Source organism: Rhyacophila brunnea, unplaced genomic scaffold (assembly GCF_057557595.1).
Source record: "Rhyacophila brunnea isolate RB1 unplaced genomic scaffold, BYU_Rbru_1.0 scaffold_1, whole genome shotgun sequence".
Classification (NCBI taxonomy): Eukaryota; Metazoa; Arthropoda; class Insecta; order Trichoptera; family Rhyacophilidae; genus Rhyacophila; species Rhyacophila brunnea.
In genome coordinates, this window is record NW_028232751.1 from 33,673,122 (window position 1) to 33,698,173 (window position 25,052).

The 25,052-nt window shown below is 29.2% G+C and overlaps 1 protein-coding gene across 4 annotated transcripts in view; it reads left to right on the plus strand.

Annotated features, from left to right (window-relative positions):
• Hk (potassium voltage-gated channel subfamily A regulatory beta subunit hyperkinetic) overlaps positions 1 to 25,052 on the plus strand; it is a 118,870-nt gene that overhangs the window by 48,757 nt on the left and 45,061 nt on the right. For 2 of the 4 annotated variants that reach the window (XM_085943390.1, XM_085943381.1), the window contains exons 8-13: positions 10,681 to 10,748; positions 11,591 to 11,821; positions 17,929 to 18,025; positions 22,023 to 22,150; positions 23,162 to 23,241; positions 24,446 to 24,578. In XM_085943390.1, the coding sequence (XP_085799516.1) occupies positions 10,681 to 10,748; positions 11,591 to 11,821; positions 17,929 to 18,025; positions 22,023 to 22,150; positions 23,162 to 23,241; positions 24,446 to 24,578 (737 nt within the window). Of the gene's footprint in view, positions 1 to 10,674; positions 10,749 to 11,590; positions 11,822 to 17,928; positions 18,026 to 22,022; positions 22,151 to 23,161; positions 23,242 to 24,445; positions 24,579 to 25,052 lie in introns of all 4 variants that reach the window. The other 2 variants (XM_085943372.1, XM_085943396.1) reach the window with 1 other exon arrangement.

Genomic DNA, 25,052 nt, shown 5'->3' on the forward strand with positions numbered 1-25,052 from the left:
ATCCATATCAACTCCATCATGTCATTATATTTGTACGTACTTAGTAATTGAGTACCTAGTATAAAAGAAAAAGGGTTTATCTTCATTTGTGAATTTCATAACAGCTACTCTCTGTAAAGTTCAAATTGAACCAAATATCGTTATTATTTTATATATTAGTAAATTGTATTTGTATAATAAAACTTGTTACTGCACCTAATATAGTTTATTTCCGGATATGTCAATCTGTGTGTAATGGATATTAGCCACTTTAGAGTCGTACATATATACAATATAAACTCATTTTATATTCTATATCTTATTCTAAGAAAATAATATTACAGTAATCGGTACTAAAATCGATCATTTTCCAAAAAACGATTTTGAACGAAAGTTAAAAAATGAGACGCAATTTAAACAAGAAAGGAGTGACCCCTATATTGTTTTTAACCGATTCCGTTATCCGACCGATTTTAATAAAATAAAATTTTGTAGAAATGTTAGATCGATTCGCCCTGATCGTGACAATTGCATTGTACATAATATAATGTTTAGCAACTTCACGTAATTAATTTTTTTTTCATTACATTAAGGTAACAGTTAAATAATCGTTTAGTTTCAAGTATTTGACACTGCAGCAATACTTTACTATTAATTTTATAACTCGATTTCAGACAGTGATTAAACCAATAAAAAATAGCTAACGAATTAACGTATCTGACAAGTATTGAATTTAACATTATCTTACCTAAAATCAATAAAATCTATTTTGGTAAACTTATCAAAAAATAGTGAATATTTTATTTTCAACTTTTAAAAGAATTTGGTTGTCATATCAAATTTATTAATAATGAAACATCAAATTGAAGAATGAAATTTCAAAATATAGGTATCAACATTGAAATTGTGATTTGAGATAATCAAATATTTACAAACATAAGTACATAATTGTCATTATATTATGACTTCTTTGGTATCAAAATGTTTCAGACTTTTCTTAAAAGTATATAATAAAAATAATATTCATATCTTAAAACTTCAACAGATTTGATTCAAAATTAGTCTTTTTCTATATCCAGGTCATTAGTACGTTTTTATTAAAAACACAAACTTTTACATCACATTACATGATTAACGAAGACGTTTATTTTTTTAAAATCAAACGAATTGTAATTGTTGCTAATATATTATCTTGACAAGTTTAATTACTATAATTTAATATAATATGAAATACGAAAACCACTTTTAATTGAAACAACTATTTTTATTTACAACGTTTTTTTACAACGTTTTTCTTAGCTCGTATTATTATTTATCCGGTGGTTGTTTGTCCGGTACAAATCTTGCAATCGATTTTTAATTAACTTCCCGACTAGCTAGACATTTGAAACTTTTAGAATATATCAGAACACGATGCCAATGCATTTTTTTAAATACTTTTAGCCATATTTAAGTAGAATTGATTTCATTTTCAGTTAATTCTGTTTTGTATGAAAAGTTATTTCGGAATAAATCCGTAAAAGTAAAACTATTATTGGTTTCTAAGTGGGTCCTAGCAACTAAATTATTAATATTAATATATACGTGCGTTACTATGGAAATAAATATGACATTTCAGTATTATTTCTACCAAGTACAATTTTTTTGATCGTTTAAGCTAGTCAAGTCAAATTTATATGATTCAACAGAAACTTTAAAAACGTTGTATATAAAAAGTTCTTTTGATCTTGTAATTAGTTATTATACGAGTGTCAGTAATAAATACTGTTTAAAATAATTGATGAGTGACATTCCAAAATGCACTGATTCCTAAATACATTGTTAATAACCGTGTTTTATGTGATGGAGCTTGTCAAGATATAATCATTATTAATTATTTATTAAGATGTAATCATTATTAATCACAGTCTATTTATTACAGACGAAAATAATGATTAATTTTCTCAACTAAAATCAAATTAAAAATATATCGACAGATGTCTACATGCCCACGATTTTTTCTGCTGATTTCTAGTAAATAATTTTATTGTTTCATATAATAATTAGTTTCAACTATACTTGTTTACACACATTTATTAATATGATTATTTGTATAATCATACAGTATTAATTAGTCTGACAGCTATTATCTATTATATTATTATCTATTATATTATTACACGTATTATTTTATTACTATTATGAAGACATGTTTATTCAAATTTATACGTGGTATGAGTGAAAATTCTGCCATTCCTGCAAGTGTTGATCTGTATTTATGTCTCTAGCAAAAAATCGGGAGTATCAGTTATTGTTTGTTGTTCATCTACGTAGAACGTATCGGACATTGGTAGTGCCAATTGGGAGGGTGATAGCTATGCTGAACCAAATTGCTTCAGTTACCGACATATAAGGTGGACTTAGTTTCAATATAGTGTTCCAATCACTCGGTAGACTCTTCATTGTTTTTCTTGCATTATAATTTTTCTAATTGTTTATGTTGTATGTAGAGTGAAGTTAATATTATGATTTATTATAAATTAATTCAAATACTTTGTATAAATATTATCTTTCGAATAAAATATCCATTCCATATTCGCCTTCAGTTGCGGAGTATTGTTTATTCATAACACGTTGCTTTTAATATGCAATGCAAGACAGCTGGCGGGAAACAATATTGAAACGCCACACGCAAGATTACTGAAAACCTATGAATTACTCTATGTATTAGATACAATGTATGTGGATTGGATAACGAATAACAATTGTTAGATGAACTAATCATTTTTAAATATTCTTTGAAATTAATGCTCTCCGTAAATATCTACAGTGAGTTAAAATAACATATTGTAAATATTATATTATAATATTACTAATACTTGAATCGCGTTGAGGTTATTTCAATAACATTACTTTTTGAAAATGATATTCGCATCATAAAATATAATGTAAATTATACCCATGATCTGCTATTCCCAAAAATCACTGTTTTCGCCCCAGGGTATTTCAGGCACCCCGTGGCCCCGTCGAACACACCGTCGTCCTTTTATAGAACTTATAGCAGGCCTGTCAGACTTTTTCAGGTCAAGATATTCTATTAATAATAATCACAAATGCTATCATAATCAAATTTAATAATGTGAACATCTTTAGATAGTATTAAAGAATGCATACGTTTACATGATACGCGTGATAGAAATAAAACTTTTTTTAATAATTTTCTTTTTAATATGCAATAAAAACAAGAAAAACACAGTATCAAATATACTTTTTAAGTGTTCAAGGAAGTTATTGAGTTATCGATAAAGATTTGCGTTAAATACTATCCACTAATATGATCGTTCAGAAGAGTTTATATGATTTCCCAATAAAAATAGTTTAAATCAATTTAAGTAATATAACAGAAATGTCACTTTTGCATGCAAAATTATTCAAATGCATAGTTATTATTTCAATGTTTATACAAATTAGTAGTCCTATCATACGTTTAGGCTACATCTATATTTATTAAAGCTTTTTTCAATATTTTGGGTATACTTAAAACTAATTATTACTAATTGCCAATTCAGTACGGGATTATAAGTGGTTGTATGAGAGAACGGATTAATAATATACCGAACGAAATAGTCAATTATTGTCCCTCAGGGTAGTTTCAGCTGTCAATTTTGAAATTAAAATTTAATTGCATCTGTTTTAAGTTGATAATTATTTTGTTTGTGACAGTATTCTAATAGCATTGATAAAGGTATTACAACCGCAATTCGAATCGACTATAAATTAATTTGTGGAATTAAATATCAGTAATATTATAATACATATTATAAAATTAAATTCCACCCGGACCTAGATGCTTTCTTAATTAATAACATAACTTTGTCTTAAATTACGTGACCATCCATACATTTTCTTGGCGGTTCATCGGCAGAACGCGATCGGTGTCTTTCCTAAGCCTACTCTAGAGTCCGCTTATTATCACTGAAATAAATAAAACAGTTTTTTTAAAACATCAAAATGTGAACGTTCCCATAATTACATATATGTCATGGAGATGACAAATTGACTATGAAATTATAAAGAGAATAAGTACAGTATCAATACAGAAATTATGCCATCCAACAGGCTGGTATATAATATGTGTTGTCATGGATAAGGGCTTCGCCGGTATTTCAATTTCCATTGATATTAATCATTTTATTCATGCGATATGATTGTGATTCTCAACCTTTTTAGTTTAGCGGAATCACTAAGATATTTTCTAAAATCTTACGGAACCCCTACTTAGATGACCCATATTAAGGCCCAGAGTGACAAACTAAATTTTATTCTATGATTACAATTTATATTACCAATTCGTATTCCTTCCTTATTTGGGTGTTTTCATTATGTCTTGCCACAAGTAACACACGACATTACCTATCGGTATAGTATGTCACTGCCGGTAGGGTCAGTCGCAATGAACCCAGAAAAGAAGGAGGAAGAACACGCGGTGAAGTCCCAAAAAAATATTACGATAACGAACATCCATGGAAAATTATACTTCCGTAAACCATTTTTATGTGCGCATGCAAAATATTTCCGTTTATATCTTATTTTCTTACGTGATCGTATAAATTTACCATTTCTTCATGTTGTAATGTTATATTATTGTATATTGATTTGGTGGTTGAAATTAAAGTTGTGATTCTCTGAAATAAATCACGTCTGTGTGTGAGTTCGTGGAAGCTATTTCGTTGGCTTTTCGGAGTTTTGAGCTGACGCTGTGCCGAGTCTATTCACAAAGACTTAACGTTAAACACGCCCGATTTCGCTCCGGTGGCTGTAGTAGCAACTCGCCCGGTGCACTATTATTGTTTAATTCTTCGCACTAATTACCTGCCATCACGATACATTTACGTCGACCAAAATTCGGCATTGAGCCGAGCTGATTATAGTGAATTTGTATAAGTTACAAATTGGGTTTACTGATATCACATAGAAAATTTCAGACGTAAATTAGTTGAAAGGTTTATAATTCTTAGAAGAGCAACCTACACACCGTTTGTGTTCGTAAGATGTTTGAAATTATTATTTTAATAATAGCTATCGAGTGCTGGTTACGGCGATGACTAGGGTAAAACTAACTTTTACAGTGGCGGTTTTCCGTCAAGTAAACGAGGCGGTCGCTTCGTTACAAAGTATAAACATCTTAAAGGATGGAAAAATCAATCGAGTCAAACGACAATCAATTATTACACTGTAATATAATCCTAGCGACCTTTTCTGTATTAAATTTATACTTAGTAAATTTATCGCTTAGGCAAAACAAACAGTTACTAAATCTGTCGGATCCTCAGGGTTTCTCGTACCTAAAACACTGTTAATTAGTGATCGAGTAATGACAAATTTCTTCCGGTATCCGTATATACCATATATCAGATTCGATTTAAATATATATTGCTTTATATATTCTTAAAATATAGGATCAATTTCAATAATTATTTTTACTAATTCTTGTATTTTTAAAGTAGGCAAGTATGTACCTATTATTTCAGAACCATTTTTTCTATTAATTAATATCACATTGTAGATATATAGTATATTTGTAATATTCATAATAAATAAAAATATTAATAATGAAGGAATGAAAGAATCACCATCGGTTGTAAAAAAAACCATTTTCTTCAATTTCGAATAAATTTAATTTCCTTTCTACAACAAAGACATGAAATACGCTCCAGAATTTATGAGTTTTATTGGAAATTTAAATTATTACGTGGAATTTTAAATTATTATGTTTAATCCATAAATGCATGATGGCAACCGTTTAATTTATATATTATAATTATATCACATTTGATGTGTATACTATTATAAATTATCAATGGCACATGTGAATAAAAACTATAACAACATTGTTATTTCATTTTGTCAAACGGCAGAGAACTGCAAGTTTTTTATTACAATTTCATTCACATAAAAAAAACATAAAGAATAATACAGTTTGTTGCTGAAAGGCAAAACCATGCAATTAAGGGTAAACAAATACGATTAAAAGTAATGTTACAAAATAGTGCACTAATGTCAATACTTATTTTGATATCATGTAGGTCGTAGGAGATATTAATATATAGTTTTATTAATTAATATAAAGTTATAAAATTCGTTTAGGCAAACAATATGATTTAGGATAATTTAATATATTTTTTACTACCTACACATTTATCCACACTGCATAGAAATTGATTAAAATCAGTTTTTCGTCATTGCGTGATATATATAAATGTGATAATATGTATAATGTTTGAAGAATATAGATTTAAGCTGAGAATATAATATATTGCATGGAGACAAAACTCTTTTCCAATGTTATATACATTTTACAAAGCGGAGCATATTATATTAAAATTTTATTTCCACGACGCCTTGAAAAATTTCTTATTACACGGAGAATATTAAATTTGAAATCATGAATAAATAATTATTAATATCATCGATATTGCGTGAAATGGAGCGTGAACTTTTTTTACAATTACTTTTACAAGGAGTGAGACATAATATCTAGTCTTCTTTTGAATAGATACTAGGTATAATTATTCAATAATAAAATAATTATTATTATGGTGCCTTTGGCCCACATGATCTTTCGTGATTTACTAATGTATCTATTCTGGAATGCAGTCAACCTTTCATTGCCACCTGCTTCTTTAAGTCAGAACAAAAACTGACCGTAGTCACTTCGATTACTCAGTTGCTTCAGCTCGCTTTTCTTCCCTATAGGCCATTTAAAACCACTATTTCCGAAAAATATTTTTTCTTAATATATTTGTATGCGAAAAGAAAGGGAAGGAAGTCTGAAAATTACCACGATAATGAGAAAAGGGACGAGTCGAATTATCACCTTTAAATAATTATCTAATAAATTTCTCGAAAAACTCGATATTCTTTTGACTTTCCTAAAAAGTAGTGATTTTAGACTTATCCTGACACTAATATTCAGTTGTGGTATTGGGTATGTGGAGGTCCGATGCTCTGATAGTTTTTTAAGGTCTTTTAAGAGTCATATTATTTTGAAATGGGTTATGAATCTTAAGATATTAATAGTTTCTGATGAAACAAGTGCTACGTCGGCTTTATGGAAAATCAGCACTGCTTATATTAGACAGTCATTAATTTATTTGACAGTCGTATCTGGACTATCTGGACTATCCAATAAAAACAAAGCAATTGGCGTCAACACCAGGTTTGCAATGATTTTATATAAAAATAATTTGTGTACATACAGCAAAACGGGTGAATAGGAACGTTTTCAGATTTCATATTAAATTTAAATATTCGCTCGCTCAAGTTGTGTTTGCAATTATGATTTGGTGAATGAGAACGCTCATTATTCACTCGATATCGACATTTTCCCAAAATTATTGTTTGTTCCCATTAACCAGCGAAACGGGGTGAATACGAACACCGAATAAAAATAGAAAGAAAAAACTAAAAATTTGAAATAAAAAAAACGACCAAATAAAGAAACATTTATTTGTATTATAATATCATACATATTGTAATGCAAACAGTAAGATTTTAGCAATTATAACAGTCTATTTTTTTCCTCGGGAACTGTTTCTATTCTCCACGCCATCCCTATTCACCCCGTTTTACGGTAGCTGCAATTCCAATAAAGTTAGTTAGAATGTGCGCAACAAGTGTCTTTCCGTGAAGTGAAGTTGACATTACGCTATTAAATTACACATTTTGTTTGCACACGGTCGCTCGAAGAATAAACACGGATACTGTTTAAAAGCACTACGAAAGTTGTTTTATTATAAAAGTGGTGCACTCAGAATCTATTCATTAGAAAGTTAAATAAAAAGAACGAGAATTTATAAATAATATGCTTTGAAGAGAATGAGTGTATGCTGAATTGTTTAATTTTAAATAATATAAATACGCGGTAGTAATTGCGGAGGTGTGGGTTAAATGGATCCAACTACATTTGTAAATATATAATTACCTACAAGTTAAACTTAAAAATTCAGTTATAAATTGTACATAACTATTATCTACAATCTTCAAATTATATCTAGATTCATATTATAATATAATATTATTGCTCGTCAAAAAAAGATACTGACATTTATATATGTTTATCAGTGTTTTTAGTGTTTAAGAACATTGTAGAAAGACTTTGAATACCTCTGCATACACACTATTGATATGCTTAGTCAACAACAAAACAGTGATATATTCCTAACATTAGTTTGGTTAGCATGTAATAATAAAATCTATATTTTCGAAGCTTCTGTAAAAGTTTTTTTATTTTAAATCATATCAGTAATTAGATCCTTTAAACGTATTGTTGTTTCTGAACGTTTTTAGATTTAATGGCAAAATTATTTGTGTTATAACTATAAAAGTTTAGTTTTATAAATTATTGTAGAATGAAATATATTTTGAATAATACAAAATAAATTACTGTTAAATAGAAAATATATAAAACATACGCATACATTTTCAAGCCGTAATCACTAATTTTTTCTTATTACGTAATCTTATTATAGTATGGTGCGAATTTAATATTAGTACTAAAGAATATCTGAATAAAAACGTACCACCACACATACACGTGTTTTTAATACTATATTTTTTACTAATTACCACATACAAAAAATTAGTAGAATTCTTAATTTCATTGGTCTGTCCCAAAATGTCGGTCTCTTTCATACTTAACGCGCCTCACAATTAACTCTTTAAAAAAAGAATAAAATATTTGAATACCGAATCTAAGAAGAGTTATGATATTATTGTATTGTCTACAACCTACTTCCGGATAAGGTGTCTTCTGCCCTGAGTAATGTTCGGATTAAAAAAAAATTTTTTTTTACCTTAAATCTGGACGGTGTTTTTTGGGAGAAATCGTACAATTATGCACTCATTTTTTTTAGAACGAAAGCAAAATAAATATCACGACTTTACAAATAGACCGATTTATTAGACAATATGAGGGAATGGGATAACTGGACGCCAGGACAATTGTACGCCGCACTGTCGTAAACACGTATACAGAACATAGACGAGGAATTTTAATCAGTGTCTATCTAATACTTAGTAGTTTAAATTCATTTTACTCTTAACATAATTTTTTTTTAATTACAGATTGAGAATTACCATGCCTAAGGCTTTATATAAAAATAAAGAACTCTTTTTTCGTTGGAACATAAACATATGCACGATTAAACCATTATTTACGTATGCATATTTAAATTCTCACCAATTATTAAATCATAATATAATAATTTAAATATAAATATTAATATATATTTTTTTAAAAGTACCTTACCTAACGTCTATTTATTTTTGAATTGCGCGACGTCCAGTTGTCCGGCGTCAAATCGTCCTAGACCCCAAAATGACGTTCGTGTTATAACACTTCACACTTGAACGTGATAAGAAGACATTATATTTTGTCTCGGTTTGTAAAACATATACTTACTATTTAAAAAGGACTGAAATTTTCCATTTCCTATAACACATTAACATTACAATACAACATTGGATTTGATGTGGAAACTGGCGATTTTAACACTGTCGCAACAATAAAAAAATATTATGATTAATACAATATAGCCGTGAACTTATCGATGACCAATTTTCCATTTCTTTTTGTACAAATATGCAATTAATACGAAGAATCAACAAAACCTTTGTGTCAAAACAATATTTTAAAACCATAGTTCTACCTCGTAAACGTCAGTTCAATTATTAATATAATGGATTTCTAAAAACGTTCATTACATTTGCTCTAATTAGCAGCATAGAGTAAATGTGCACCGTCGAGTTTGCAAGTCTCCTTGTGTAATTTGTTTTCTTTACAGTGAAGCCACATTAGATTTTAAAAATTTAGTAGTTTTTTTCATAAGAATATTGAACAAAATTGACTATTTTACACAATATAATTGATTAATAAACTATAAAGCGTGTATTTTATTTAACCTCATAAAAAAATTATAAATATTATTCTAATTTTTCTTCTGTCAGTAGAATTTAGAAAATAAATAATCATATTTTTTTTTTGCCAAAATATCAGTAGATTCACTGAATTTTCATTAGAAATAACAATACTGCTGTTGTTAACATATATAATATATTATGTTCATCTAACCACACAGTTATATGGAATTTTCTAATATGAGGGAAGGCATTCGATAAGCTGGATTAGTTTACCGAGGGTGGTATACTTAATCTAATCTTGACATTGCTCGAATCATTAAGAATGTCATACACGTGATATGCTCTCTACACAGTAGATAGGTACTGCTTAGTAGATTTAAGTAAATGTATGTTTGATGAAAAATAGTAATTATACTAGTAGATAATACATACGTTATGTGGATATATATTTATAAATAAATAAATTTGAATCTGATATTGTCACGATAAAACATATTATACTTTCCAAGTTATAATTAATGCATACTTATTAATCAATATTATAAAAGAATACATGTTACTATTTACACTGTTTTTAACCATGTAAAATTTATAAATCAATATACATTCTTAAATATACGACAGTTCATTTTTTTGACTTTGACTTTTGATTTGACTAAAATGAGTCCTATGCACAATTACGTTATAGAATACGATTAATCAACTCTTTTATAGAATTCGAAAAATGTGTATATTGTTGGGGTAAGTATTTAGCTCGATGTACCTTCTGATAATAATTATTTTGTTTTTTTCAAGTTGCAGAGCGCCGATAGCTTCACTCGACTGCATGGATGACTTCAGCGCCACCTCACAGCAGATGCTGGACCAAGGTAAACTTCAATATTTGGAAATAGATATATATATATATATATATATATATATATAACTTATTATTATTAATCAGTAAAACCTCATAATTTTAAAATAAACAGGAGACTCTCTAATGCCTGAGCAATTCCTTGACTTATAAGTAATGCCATTTTTACGATTTTAGTTAATTGTATAAAATAAGAAAATTAAACCTTTATCATTTCTACAATAAATGAGTGTTTCACAAGAATAGTGACCCAAGTCCATTTTGGTTATTTAATTTAAATTTCTTATTCTATATAGTAAGTATATCATTCTTATAGCCCGAAAAGCTGAAAAGAGAAACCATGGCATATAAAACTGATTTCTATGTTGTAGTATAACACTTGCATCAATAATTAGAATAGAACTTGTCACATTAAAATCAAATTTTTGAATCAATTAATACAAATGTGCGCAGTTGTGGTTTCTCTTCAACAATCGTTGATATATTTTATCAATCGGTTTAGCAATCTGCCATCTAGAATTCTAATTTACCATGATAATATGTACTATCATCGCAGATATTTAGAACCAACCTTCAATTTTCATATTCAATTAGCTCAAAATTAATTAACCACACTTACAAAATATTCATACTGTGATGATAAATGTGATTAAAATAAACTTTCGTACCCACCGACAGACGACACTACTATCTCGATAGAGTGTCGCGTGCCATGTACGACGAATCTGCTAAGTGATCTGATCACGCTCGACACTGAATATCAGTATTAACAAGTAATTTCCTGGATAGAGAGTCTACTTTTAAGTGTAGTATTTATGGTATTCTAATTTATTAATTATTTTGTGCTCAATCTAGCCACTCGTCTAGGATCGTCGTACATTGGAAATCATCTCACGATGCATTCTTCAGTGACGCCGGGCCTGCGGTATAAGAACCTGGGAAAATCAGGCCTTCGTGTATCGAACGTTGGCCTGGGTACCTGGGCTGTATTCGGGCCTACAGTTCCTGAAGAAACATCTGAGGAGATCATCAACTTGGCACTAGACAGCGGCATCAACCTCTTCGACCTGTCTGAAGCACATTCTGGTGAATATTTTTTTAAAACTACATCTATGGATATTAAATTGATTTTAACAAACTATAAACTTTAGAAATTATTACTACAAAACATTCATGACATGACATTCATGACATAACAAATAATAATTGAAGAGGATATATAGAGAATCCAGTAGGAATCAAACACGTTGAAGAAAACCCCGCGCTACATAAACGGAGACTAAAAATAATATATGTGACAATGGAGGGGAATTTCACGCGAGGCGTATTTCATATTGCAATTAAGCATCGTTAAACACTGGACGGAAATGACTAGTCGATGGTCAACAATCGTGGCACCTATTGAGCATACAGCTTTTTCATATTAAATGTTTCGTAAAAGATATTGTTAGCACAGTCTAAAGCGTCAATTACATTGAGCTTTTTTACGAGCTGCTTATTGGCGAATTCAAAAGCGGGCGGTTCAGCTACTGCGACTTCATGATTACACACAAAACTTTCCATTCGCTGATAAGCCACAAGCCAGCGAGCGATTTTGACGGAACGTAGTTCGTTTTTTTACCGGGAGGTCGCTACGCTCCATAAGAATGTTTCCATTAAACGTCAAAAATGTAAATTTCAAAATGAGTAGTTCGTTTTTCCACCACCATCGCTCTACTGCGCAGACGCAGTAAGCCCACACGCCGGCGTGTAGTGTGAAAAGTTGACCGGCTTTCAACTTTTCTAGGTGGAGTGTTTACAACCTGCTTATTAGCTTATTCGATGATTACACTGGGCGAATTTACAGGCAGATTATAAATTTGCCAATAATCAGCTCATAAAAAAGCTCAATGTAATTGACGCTTTAGTAATATTTTACACGTGCATACACCCTGCCGCCATCCATTATAACACCATGGATATGTAACGATTTTCTCTGCGGTAATCTCAATTGGGCGTCCGAAGAGTTATTCATCTTCAGTGCGAGTACGACCTAATTTTAACTTATTAATACAAAAATAAACATTATTTGACGCTAGTGCAGAGTCCCTATAAACTTCATCCAATTCTTTGATCCGCACGACTGTTCTTTTTTCGAAATAAAAATATTGTTTGATGGGTCGGAATTAGTTTTTTATACATTACACTGCTTATGAAGTATACGATTTATATGGGCTCTCACATGCCAACGAGCTGGGTATGTCTAAAATTTAGTTTTAAGAATGATACTTGCCAGCAGTGATTTTACTTTATGAATTGTGGCAGCATCTCATAGAAATCTAACAAGCTTTTCAAATTACCCTAAATTGTGGACAGTATTTTTTGTAATAAAAGCTATAATAAATTTAGAGTGCTATGGATGAATCATTACGCACTAAGATCATCGTAAATCGAAAACGTTTGAAAATTCTGGATCAAACGATACTTTTCATATACAATCGTATTGAAAGTGTTTAAATGCTTACGATTTTTTAATAAATGTGGGCAATAACTGTATTAAGTAAGCTACAATGAATCTGCAATGCGAAATTACTCTTATATAAATCAATCCTTTTTCTTTTTTATTTTATCAAACGATATCTTCAATTAAATAGAGAAGAGTTTCTCAAAAGAGAGTCTCTTCGTAGTATTTTGTAAATATATTAGAACGCTGAATTAAGACTAGATATTATATTTAATATACTGTGCTTTTGCGTGAATACGGCGAAAAGCAGCTTTCAGAACAAATTGAAATATGTTCAGTAAATAATTTAACTAGAGAGCTTTTACGTGGTAGGTATAACGTAGTTTTCCAACTTTGGATTCTATTCACCACTCATTGCAAATTGCAAGGCTAAATGGGTACTACATAATAATATAATACTCGTAAGTTGCCGCACGGCTTACCTCAGTGAAAGAGGGCTTTTTATATTTGCGATGAAGTTTCTCTTTAATCTATAATATTAAAGAAAACTTTATTTAAATATTTTTAAAATTATTGTTGTATTTACTCTTGTATATTTTGTTTTTATTTGGCGCTGGCGATTATATGATTAATATATAATAATTTGAACGAATTTTAATAAACGTGTGAACGACATAATATATTAACTTTACTAATTTTTAAAAAGTATCACGCCGAGATAAAATAATTTTGTTTATGCATTTATTTTTATTTTTAATAACTTACTAAACTGAGAAAATAAATAAAATATTAATTTAACCAAGCGTATAATTTGAGAGTTCTAATTTCAAAATCAATGAAATTCTCCCGTCTTTCGTGCCAAAGACTGGAAATAATAAAATATTTTGTTTTGACAAATATATTAATAATTAATATAATAACGTAAGATTCAGGTATTTTAAAATACTATGTTGTTATTGTTTAAGTATTACATGGCAATTTACTTATGCACTGACTTTGATAATTGATGATTTTAATATAATTTTAACTGTGAAATTTAACGAGCATTGTAGAAAAGTACTGACAAAAATAAATTTGAAAGGAAAAAAAGTGGAAATTACCAACTTTGAAATTTATATCCACAATATATATTAACGTCTATATTAGCATAACAACGGTGAAAATGTCAAAGATTATCGTTACTTCTACATTCCTTACTATATTATTATCTATTGCCTTGTTGTTTTATATTTTTTGATGAATATTATGACTCAGGAAATGATAAATACATGTTTATATATAATATTATTATGTTGTTTATTTATTATAAACATGTGCGGTGTGTAATATAATCTGATATTTTTCTTCTGACCTCTAATCCTATTATTTTTTTCCTTGGCGCGAGCTGTGAAACTGAAATAATAAATGACTTAAACAATATCGTGATATGATAGTGCAAGTGTCTAATCAATACGTGATGAATGCAGGTTTTCCATTCGTTGTCATCTGCTTTTCGTTGATTTGTCAATGTACATTGATATAATATGCCATATGGGCTATTAAGTTAATATATAATAATGACGAATGCGTTTTAAATAATATACACAATTATTTGGTTTATTTGACGTACCGGATTTTATTTTACATGTTACATTTCTTGTATAATATAAATAAGTGACGATATAGTTGTAATCAATTGCAGAAATAATTATGTGCTTTGCTGTTCAGAATACATTTATTTGCGTTTATGATGCTTTTGATATTTTAGTGTTGAAGATATTTAAATTACGTTATTGCAGCGCTGTGAATTTTCATGCTAAAATTCAATTAGTTGTCCAGAAGTAATATTGAGAATAATTTTTATTTCTTTTTTTGTAAAATATTTTCTCAGAAATTAAATCAGATTTTTATTTTACAGTATCAAATAATAATCGCTTGTGCCGGAAAGTTATTTTCAGTTAAAAATATCGCTTATTTTTCGTCTCCGACTCGCCTTTCGACATTTAAATAAAATATAACAATTCATAGAAAATTGCCTAAGTACTAAACTTTAACTTGATAAAAAAGTTTTTTGACGAGAATATCATTGTAAAATTATTGAACAATACTTTATTTACGGAGAGAGGTACTTATTATTATTACGAGTTAGTATTATATTCATATATTTTTTTTAAATATTTAAAATGTCATCATCAAAACAATAATTAAAGAAAATGGTCTTGTCTGTTCACTGTAGTGACGAATATGTCTACATTAAAATGGTAATTTTTTCGACACTGATATTTATTTAATTGTTACTTATATGCGATTATTTTTATTAAATGTAAAACAATTATAACTTATATAATATTTTTTTAATATACGGTAAACACGCTATGTTTTCAGATTTAAAATGCTTTCATGTTAAAAATACTTTAGAAGCTAATATTAGTTTTATGGATATATATGGTAGGTATGTATACAATTTAAATGTTGGTGCGTTTAACAAATTTTGCAATTTGAGAAACAAGTAAAGATACTTAGGCTAATTGATCATTAGGTACTATACAAAAATTAAACGTATTGTATATCATATTTGATCAAGAAGTGCCCACCACCACCCGTCATATATGCACAGTCGTGGATATGCACGGCCGCTTTCTATGACGCTTTAAACGTGTCTGAAAGAAGTGATTTTAAGTGCTCATTCCGTTCCGAGACGAAGCCGCACGAGACTGATGCTGCAACCATGCACCGTAGTGCTTAAAGAAGAAAGTTAAGAAAGAAGATATTTTTAAGACTGGCTCTGCTGTCCGCTGACGTTAAGCGCATTATGTACCCGCATACTGAGTGTCACGAATTGAAATGGATGACACTACAGAAGAATCGGGATTATCTCGCTCCCCATACGACGCTGCAAATTTCTCGAATGCCGCAAAGTTGGCCTCGGTTGCTATCAGATCTCCATGACCAATCAATAATATTTCGCACCCTCGCAACTAAACTGCCACAATCCAAATACGTCAAATAGAGAAAATCAGCTTTGAAGTTTTTACCTTTCGCATTTTTGTACTGTGTTTTTGAAATATGTTTAGATATTGAATGAAGCTTTGACTTGAATTCGATGACTTAGAGATATAAAATTTTCGGTACATATACTATAATATAACGATAGACAATGAAACGTAGTAATTAATTTAAAATATGTAAATTGGGACTTGTGGCAGTTTAGTTGCGAGGGCGATTTGTCGGCACATCTATTGATATTGTGGCGTACCTCTAAAACTATAAAGTTTTAAAAGATTTCATAACAATAACAAATCATTTGCATATTCTTATAAAATTGTGTCATGAAAATTTAGTAGGTATATCGGTAGCTTAAACGGTAAAGCACACCGCCTGGAATGCGATAGTTATCGGTTCAAGCATCATTCGGAGTAAATATTTTTTTTTATGATATACATATAATATTATGTTTCTGATGTCACACGAAAATAAAAACTAAATTAATGGTATATTATTATTTTATCTTTTATGTGATACAGAATAACTGAATGAATCGGGTAAAAGTACTATTCGAGTTATCGGAAACTATATTAATAAAATAATGTATTGTCGGAGAAAAATCTTATTGTTTAAGCTCATAGCTTTTTATACAGCGACTCACTTTTAATGATGAAAATTTTTAACGACTCACCTAGCTGGAGATACGTACAAGTAAACGATACAAGTGAAGAGAGACTACATAAAGTTTAAAATATGTACACTATTTTTTAATCATGATAGGATGTGTAGTATTTTTAGATTACAGTTTTAGATTGCAACTGGAAAATTCCATAAATTCAAACATCTAAAATATTTCGAAACAGAATGCCAATTTTGTTTACCCATCATAAATACTTTCGTATATTGCAATGCAGATTTTTATAAAATGAAAATTACAGTGTGTAGGTTCATCTACAATATGCGCATTCCTATAAAAACAATTTAGACGATTTCTGTTATCAAATAAATGTCAGTGCCGCCATATTATTTATAATAACATTTTTATTAGCTATACGCTATTTGATCGTCAATATTGACAGCTATTTCATGTTATAAATTCATCTTCAGAACAGTCTAAAACAGCTGATCTAAAAAAATCAAACAAAAAATTCATGACGCGATCAGATCCGATTCAATCACAATTTTTTTGATAGCGTTTTAGTGTTGTATTTGGATATAGAGATTCTAATAGTTATCGGATTTTTTTTCATTTCGTTAGCTCTGGAATAGTATAATATTTAATATAAATTTTCCTATTTTTGTTGTGTTTACAGATAAAATATGGAAACATGGATGTATCTTTACCATAAATTCTATAGTGGTTTATAGAGTGCATTGTAGTGGAGTCTATTGTAGACAATGAGAAAATAAGTGTGTAAAGATTGAGACTATATTTTTATACTGATATATTGAAAATCTACTTATATAGTAAAGTTGTAGTTATTTAATTCACCAAAATAGGTTATTTCTTAAAAAAAGCTAATTTTAAAATTCCGAGATTTCAACATGTTTAATTTTTGGATTTCAGAACCAATAAATTCACTAATCTACTTGTATCCTTTATCGTAAACCATAGTTGTATACCTAAATGTAAAAAAGCGCTTTACTTCTAGACCAATCTTCTTTAGTAGTCCTTTTCAAAAAATTCTATAGTCTAAAGTATATTCAGATACAATAAATTCCCCTCTTCATAATAGGATGGTTTCCAGCTGTTTTCTATTGGACGTCGGTTTGGTTTCCTTTACAGGAACTCGAGCGGAGACGGAACTCGGCAGGATTCTGCAGCGGAGGAACTACAAGAGGGCGAGCGTCATCATCACAACGAAGATATATTGGAGCACAAAGTAAGCATATTTGTAATTATCACTATTTTCCATAATAATTGTTATTTTTTGAATTTTGGATTGTGTATTTTATATTGTATGCTTGTGAATTTGCGATATTCTCGATTCTATCCTTTTGGGTGCATTTAAATGAATTTCTAATTTTATTTATACAAAGAAAATGATCATTATCAGCTGTTTTGAAAGTACAGTTTTCCAAGATTTTTTGACTTACCGCCTCTTTAAAACGACTTTCTTTCCACGGAAAAAATCTCTCTATTTTATCTTACAATAAAATGGTGGGTATAATTTTTGAACGAAAAAGATAGTTTAGAAATTTTAAAATATTAAAATTACACAAAAACAGAATATATTGCTCACTATTATCAGTAATTACTTAAATCAGTGAGATTAAAAATAATAATTAATCGAGAAGAACTAGCGTGCTACCAATTTGACTACTTATTAGGCTTTTATAATTTTGCGTGGTCGTTTTTTATTTTTAATCAAAAGACTCGTGATCTCACTAAATTTACGTTCCTATTTATAGAATAACGAAAATGCTATGGAAAATTTTCTTTATCACTACCAAGACATTAATGTGACCATTTTTAGCGAATTTCATTGCTAGAAACTCATCCATCCCCCCAGATCCATCCAGCACCAATTCTAGGAAACCACGATCTACACACAATTATATTAATTACATAATAATAACAATATGGTACATAATATCATCATTATTTTACATATTACATATCGGGAAATAAAATTATGATTTCTCGAATTCGATTTTCAAGGTTTGAGAATTCCAATTTCACGAATTATTTGTATTTCAAAAATTGTAGATTGATTATTTGGTTTCTCAAGGCTTACGAGATTATTCTTTTTTAATTATATTCTAATTTTACTTTTAAGACAAAATATGATACTTACCCTTTTTTTACTTACAGAAATAAAAAAAAATGATACTTTTTTATGAAATTTATATAATTAATTAATTAAATTGAAACCATCTTTTGTGGAAAACTCCACAATGATACCGTACGTCTCTATCAAAACTGATAATATATCAATACAATTTCAGATTTCCCTAAAATTTAATGTACGAGTATTAATCAAAAATTATAAAATAATCAGATATGCCCGAGATATTGAAACGTAAATTTTATTTTAACTGATTGTACTAATTATTTTATTAACATGATAATTACTATTTTCGTTACTAATCAGAATATAGTAATTATGAGACTCTACGTCATGTGGAGTTTAAATTACCATATTTTTTATGATAAATGGTTATTTATTTTAAGCAAAACACAATATGTTCAATTTTCACCAGAATAATATATACATATAATTAAATATAACTTTAATGGTATTTTAACCGAATTAGGAAACAACAAAATATGTAGATTTAAACGTAATTTATATTTGTTACCATTTGTAAATGTAATTCTACGAAGTAAATGCTGACTCATGTAATAAATAGAACCCCTTTAAAATATCACATTTCCTATGACATATGAGCTTTACATGTAAATAACCATTACTAGTCAGATAAAATCTCATGTGGAATCGTAATTAGCTGAATGTAAATAAATAAACAACGAAAATCGCAAACACACTAGAAGTATCACAGGATCTTGACTATTGACTTTTCTGTAGATAACAATTCAACTACCTATATATATGTTATGCATATAGTAAAATCGTTTTCGAATTGGTGTGAAAACTCATAATACAAAGAGTTCGTTTCAATGCTTCAAGGTATATTCAAAATTCTTTAAATATAAAAACACACAAAAAATATAAAAGCTTTTTTTGATCGTAGCAATAATCATTAATTAAACTAGTAAAGATTTTTATTAGCCAAACTAGAAATGTAAAATTATATTATTTTCAACGTATATTAACGGTATATTATATTTACATACATAATTTGAAAACACATCAGACATATTGAATATATTATAACCATTAGAAATAATCTTTTTTGAAAAAAATACGATGTTTAGCGGGACTCGAACCCATATCCACTGGATTCGCGCCAAAGTGGTTTACCAATTGAGTCATGTATTTCCTATCTAATTAGGATGAAGTTGTTACATTTTTGAAGCGCTTCACAATTTGCGTTAATTTTAGTAGTCGGCTTTTCTGTTTTATATCAAAGTACTTATTAATCACGTTAAGTAAAAATCGGTGTCGGGATCTCTCTAAATTTTAGTTATAACGTACTTGTACTTGTTTGTTTTAAAAAAAGATTTTCTCTAGTTGTATATATTAGTCTGAGGTGTCTTCAAATTATGTAAGTATGTTCAATAAAGAATGTAACATTCTCAAATATTGTGAATTATTCATTGAATTTTAAATGTGTACATACTGTACGTGGATCAAAAATATAGTATAGACACTATATTATTATAGTAAATGCGCGTATCACTGATAATTCGAATATATCTACGAAAAAATGAAAGGTTACTTTAAAATTTTTCGCGAACTTCTAAAGATACGCATAGTACACTGAGTTAGTCCAATAAATAGCAATCTACATACTTACGTAAAATTAGAAAATTATAATTATGTTATTTAATTTACAGTACCAACCTTGGGGCCTCTCATTTAACTTTTAAAATTATTTATTTAATTATTGATTGACTTAAAAATGTACTAAATCTGTGTCAACGGATCGACATATTGTTTTATGTCTTATTTGTTCGATATTTTATGATTACTTTGAAGGCCTCTTACGAAATGTAGCCTGTGCGATAAGTCACCAATAAATGTTAAAAATACATTACCTAATAGAGTTGTACAGCAATATTTTTTCACATACAAACCTTAGAAAATGTGAAAAATACGAACGTCGTGAGTTTATGAAACCTTCTGATGAATCAAATGCTTTCAAGTATTTCAAAGAAAACCGCCATTGAAAGTTAGCATTGGTACGGATGCGCTATGTTTAGTTTTACTGGGCCAAAAAGAATTTATTTTTCGAATATTTGTATGGTCTTTCCATGTTTTTTCGTAATACTCGTTAAGAAGTTGGCTACGTAAAAATTTTTCACATCCTTATTGAATTACGGTCTTTAGAATCACGTTATTAATGAAGGATTTCGTATTTTTGACAGTTGCGTCGTGTTTCAACCGATGGAAGTTGCATTTTCACTTTTTAGTCTCTCAGCGAGCTCGTAAGGCATATAATACAATGAACAGAATTAAATTATAGTGATATGGCCTGGAATTATTACTATTTTACAACATTTTTATTAGCTCGTATTCTTGTTTGTCCGGTGGTTGTCCAGTACAAATCTTTCAATCGATTTTTAACTAACTTCCCGACTATCTAGACATTTGAAACTTTTAGAATACATCAGAACACGATGCCAATGCATTATTTTAATACTTTTAGCCATCTTTAAGCAGAATTGAATTCATTTTCAGTTAATTCTGTTTTGTATGGATAGTTATTTCAGAAAATTCCGTAAAAAGTAAAAGACTATTATTGGTTGCTAAGGGGGTGGTTCTAGCAACTAAATTATTAATATATACGTGCGTTACTATGGAAATCAAAATGACATTTTAGTATTCTATATTTGTTTGTTTGTTTGTTTTTTTTACTTACTTCACATCAAGTACAAATTTGAGCATAATAATTCAACAGAAAATTTATAAACGTTGTATATAAAAAGTTATTTTTATCTTGTAATTATTATTTAAATTGTAATTGACATATAATTTAAACTAGAATATAAAACTTAATTTTGAATCCAATTAATAGAACTTGATTTTATTATCTACCACGTAAACGTAAACCAAAAGCGGTATTATTCCTTTCTCGTAATAATTTCGTAACGTTTTTCTACTATCTACCTTATTAAAATCACGGTTTACTCTATAATGGAGACTTTATTTAATATAATAACTGTCTTTCGATAGGGATGAATATTCTTGAAGCAGTTTTAATGAAAATATAAAATGAAAATAAGTCATTAGGTTCTATTTTTGTTTTATCTAGATCTGATGAGCGAGGTCTATCAAGAAAACACATAATCGAGAATGTGAAAGCTTCGTTGGAGCGGCTGCAGGTCGAATACATTGACATCATAATGCTGCATAAAGTGGATCACATGTGTCCTATGGAAGGTAATATTTCTATAATCAAGAGATAAACTGGGTTAATCGGAAATCATATTTTTTCAGCCGAGTGAAAGACGAGTTACTTTAATTCATATCGATTTGTATAACACTTATATTGTACGAAAACTTACGGGAATTACGTATGTACCACTATTTATCGTAAATAATAAATAAGTGAACGAAATCAAAAAAGATTTTCATTGATTTTCAGCGAAAAAAATATTTTCATAAATTGTAGATATGTACACCGTGTCATAAAAAAATTGAATTCGATTTTATTTTATTTCATACTAAAGTAGATAATATCTACTTTTTGGTTAAATACAGCTGTGAACTGGTTGCTAGATAGTTTCTAGATAGAAGCACTGCTAACGTCTTAAATGATTGTCTTTATTTAATATTTTTATAAATACATCACTGATTAAGTACGTTTAGATTATAACCAAGTTTATCTCTCGGGTGTTTACATAATCAAATATTTAAAATTATAAATACATTAGTTTATCATAGTACGGAAATGATTAATCACTTGTTGCTGTCATGTACGTAAGCCAATGATGTCGTCGAAGGGAGGAAATGCGCCGCTGTGCGTCTTCGATATGGAGCGATTGAATTAATAATGACTAATGCAACAAGATTAGTTCAAATGGGCTGGGTGGAAAGGACACGAAGAGACTTATGTCATATTTAAAAAATAAAAATAAAAAACATACCTCCTCAGACCAGTAATATTTCAACAAAACTATTTTGGCAAACTTGACTAAAAATAATTGGCAACTTGACTAATTCAACGTGTTTGGCTAACTGAGGTAATGCGTATTGTTGGTAACAATACTTCCATATACTTTACGAGTATCACATTATGTAAGTAATAATCCATAATCTACAGTGATTGTTTAATACATAATTAAAAATAAGGTTTCGATAAGTATGTGTCATCATTGTGAATATACAACAAAATTAGAACTACTTTTTAAAATTTGACCAACTTTACTAATTACTAATATTTCTTAACAGAACTGGTGCGCGCCATGAACCACATAATCAATAAAGGATGGGCGATGTATTGGGGTACTGCGAGATGGTCACCAGCCGAGGTATGTAATAATACATATTTATTGTATAATAACAATACAAATATAATTAGTATACGCAGCATATGAAAAATAAATGCAAACTCATAAACAACCTAATTCAAAGACATTTAGAAGTTTTATAACGATGTATTTGGTTTAAAAAGAAACTCTTTTTATATTGCAATAAGGGTTTAATATTATAATATTTATTATGTATTAGGAATGTATTCGTTTTAACTAAACTTGATGATATTGATACAATTGATATTGCTCTCGCTTTGCCTTATTATGGCCAACAGTTGTGTATCAGAAACAACCCTGGCACGCGAAAAAAAGGTTGCCCATGCCTGGTTTAAGCAAAGTTTGTTTATTTTACATACTTTTATATACCTGAGGAACCGCAGTCGCGAATATCTTCTTCTGGATCAAAACTGTATCTTCGTAACATGCTTTCACCAATAGCGAGAGCTGCAAAACTGATCAATGCGCTCTCAAGAGCGATATATTATGTATTTTATTTTAAAATTATATTTTCTTCCAAGACTATTCTTTGCTTTATATTAGCTTGCTTCGTTATAACTTATTGTTTTTTTAATCTAAATATTATGCCGTGAACGCTTTTAGTTAATTATAATATGTATTGTCCATAAAATATAAAGAATGAGCGTAGGTATATGACGAAAAATGCAATAGAAGTGAAACTGTAAACTATCACATTTTCACTTCCACTAAGTTTCTCCTACTAAGTACTCAAAAAGTTTCTCATCACATGTCAAAGTCTTTGTGTACGAAATTAATAAAATGTAGCATGGCTTGCTTTTGATGCTTCAAATACATGATGTAGTAAACTTGAGCATCGACCGGCGTTGTCTGTTTTGTTATTATTGCGATTTCAATAGACGCGTGAGCGTCGAGTGATTTACGCGGCTGGTTGGCTGATTTTATACTAAATCAATTCACTTTATCCTTGTTAAGTATTTGTATATGTACTAAATGTCGCATTTATCATGGGTTAACTTAGTAGCGCGGTCGATCGTCAACCGAAAGGCTAGTGACTCAATGTCAACTGTTGGTTAATCGTTACACAATTAACTGAATTTTCTCTACTGGCGAAATTGCTATGCCGCGCGTAATAAAACACTTAAGAATACCAAATAATATCAAATACAGGTGCAAGTAAACGCCAATATAATTAATTCGTAAATATTTTCATTTTGTTCTGCAGGTAATGGAAGCGTATACAAACTGCAGGCAATTCAACTGCATAACACCAATCGTAGAACAAACAGAATACCATATGTTCTGCAGAGAAAAACCAGAGCTCTACATGCCGGAGCTTTATAACAAGATTGGCGTTGGTGAGTTTGTTTGAAATACCTAACTCTTTATAGTTAATATGTAGTCGAACTATTTCATTTAAAGATAAACTTACACATTCAGATATACCAGGACTTGCACAGCAGTGGAACTTCAAATTCTATTCCCGTCGGAAAAAATCTTTAAAATAATAATTCGAATAATTTTATATTTATAGTAATATTTTTTGACCTTAAAAACTATATTGAGTATCACATAAGTGCAGTATTTTTTTTTTAAACATAGGTGTACCTACCTAGAAAAAAAAATTACTATCGAAACAAAGAATAAAATTATTAGATACGAGGGTGGGTCAATAATTCCTTAGAAAAAAGCATTAAACCAGGTTTTATTTTTGTATTTTTTTTTTATTTCTCAACATAATTTCCTTGGAGCTCAATACACTTGGTTAGACGTTTCTCAATTTTTTTTAAACCGTCAGAAAAATAAGTTTTCGGAAGGTCCTCAAAATAAGC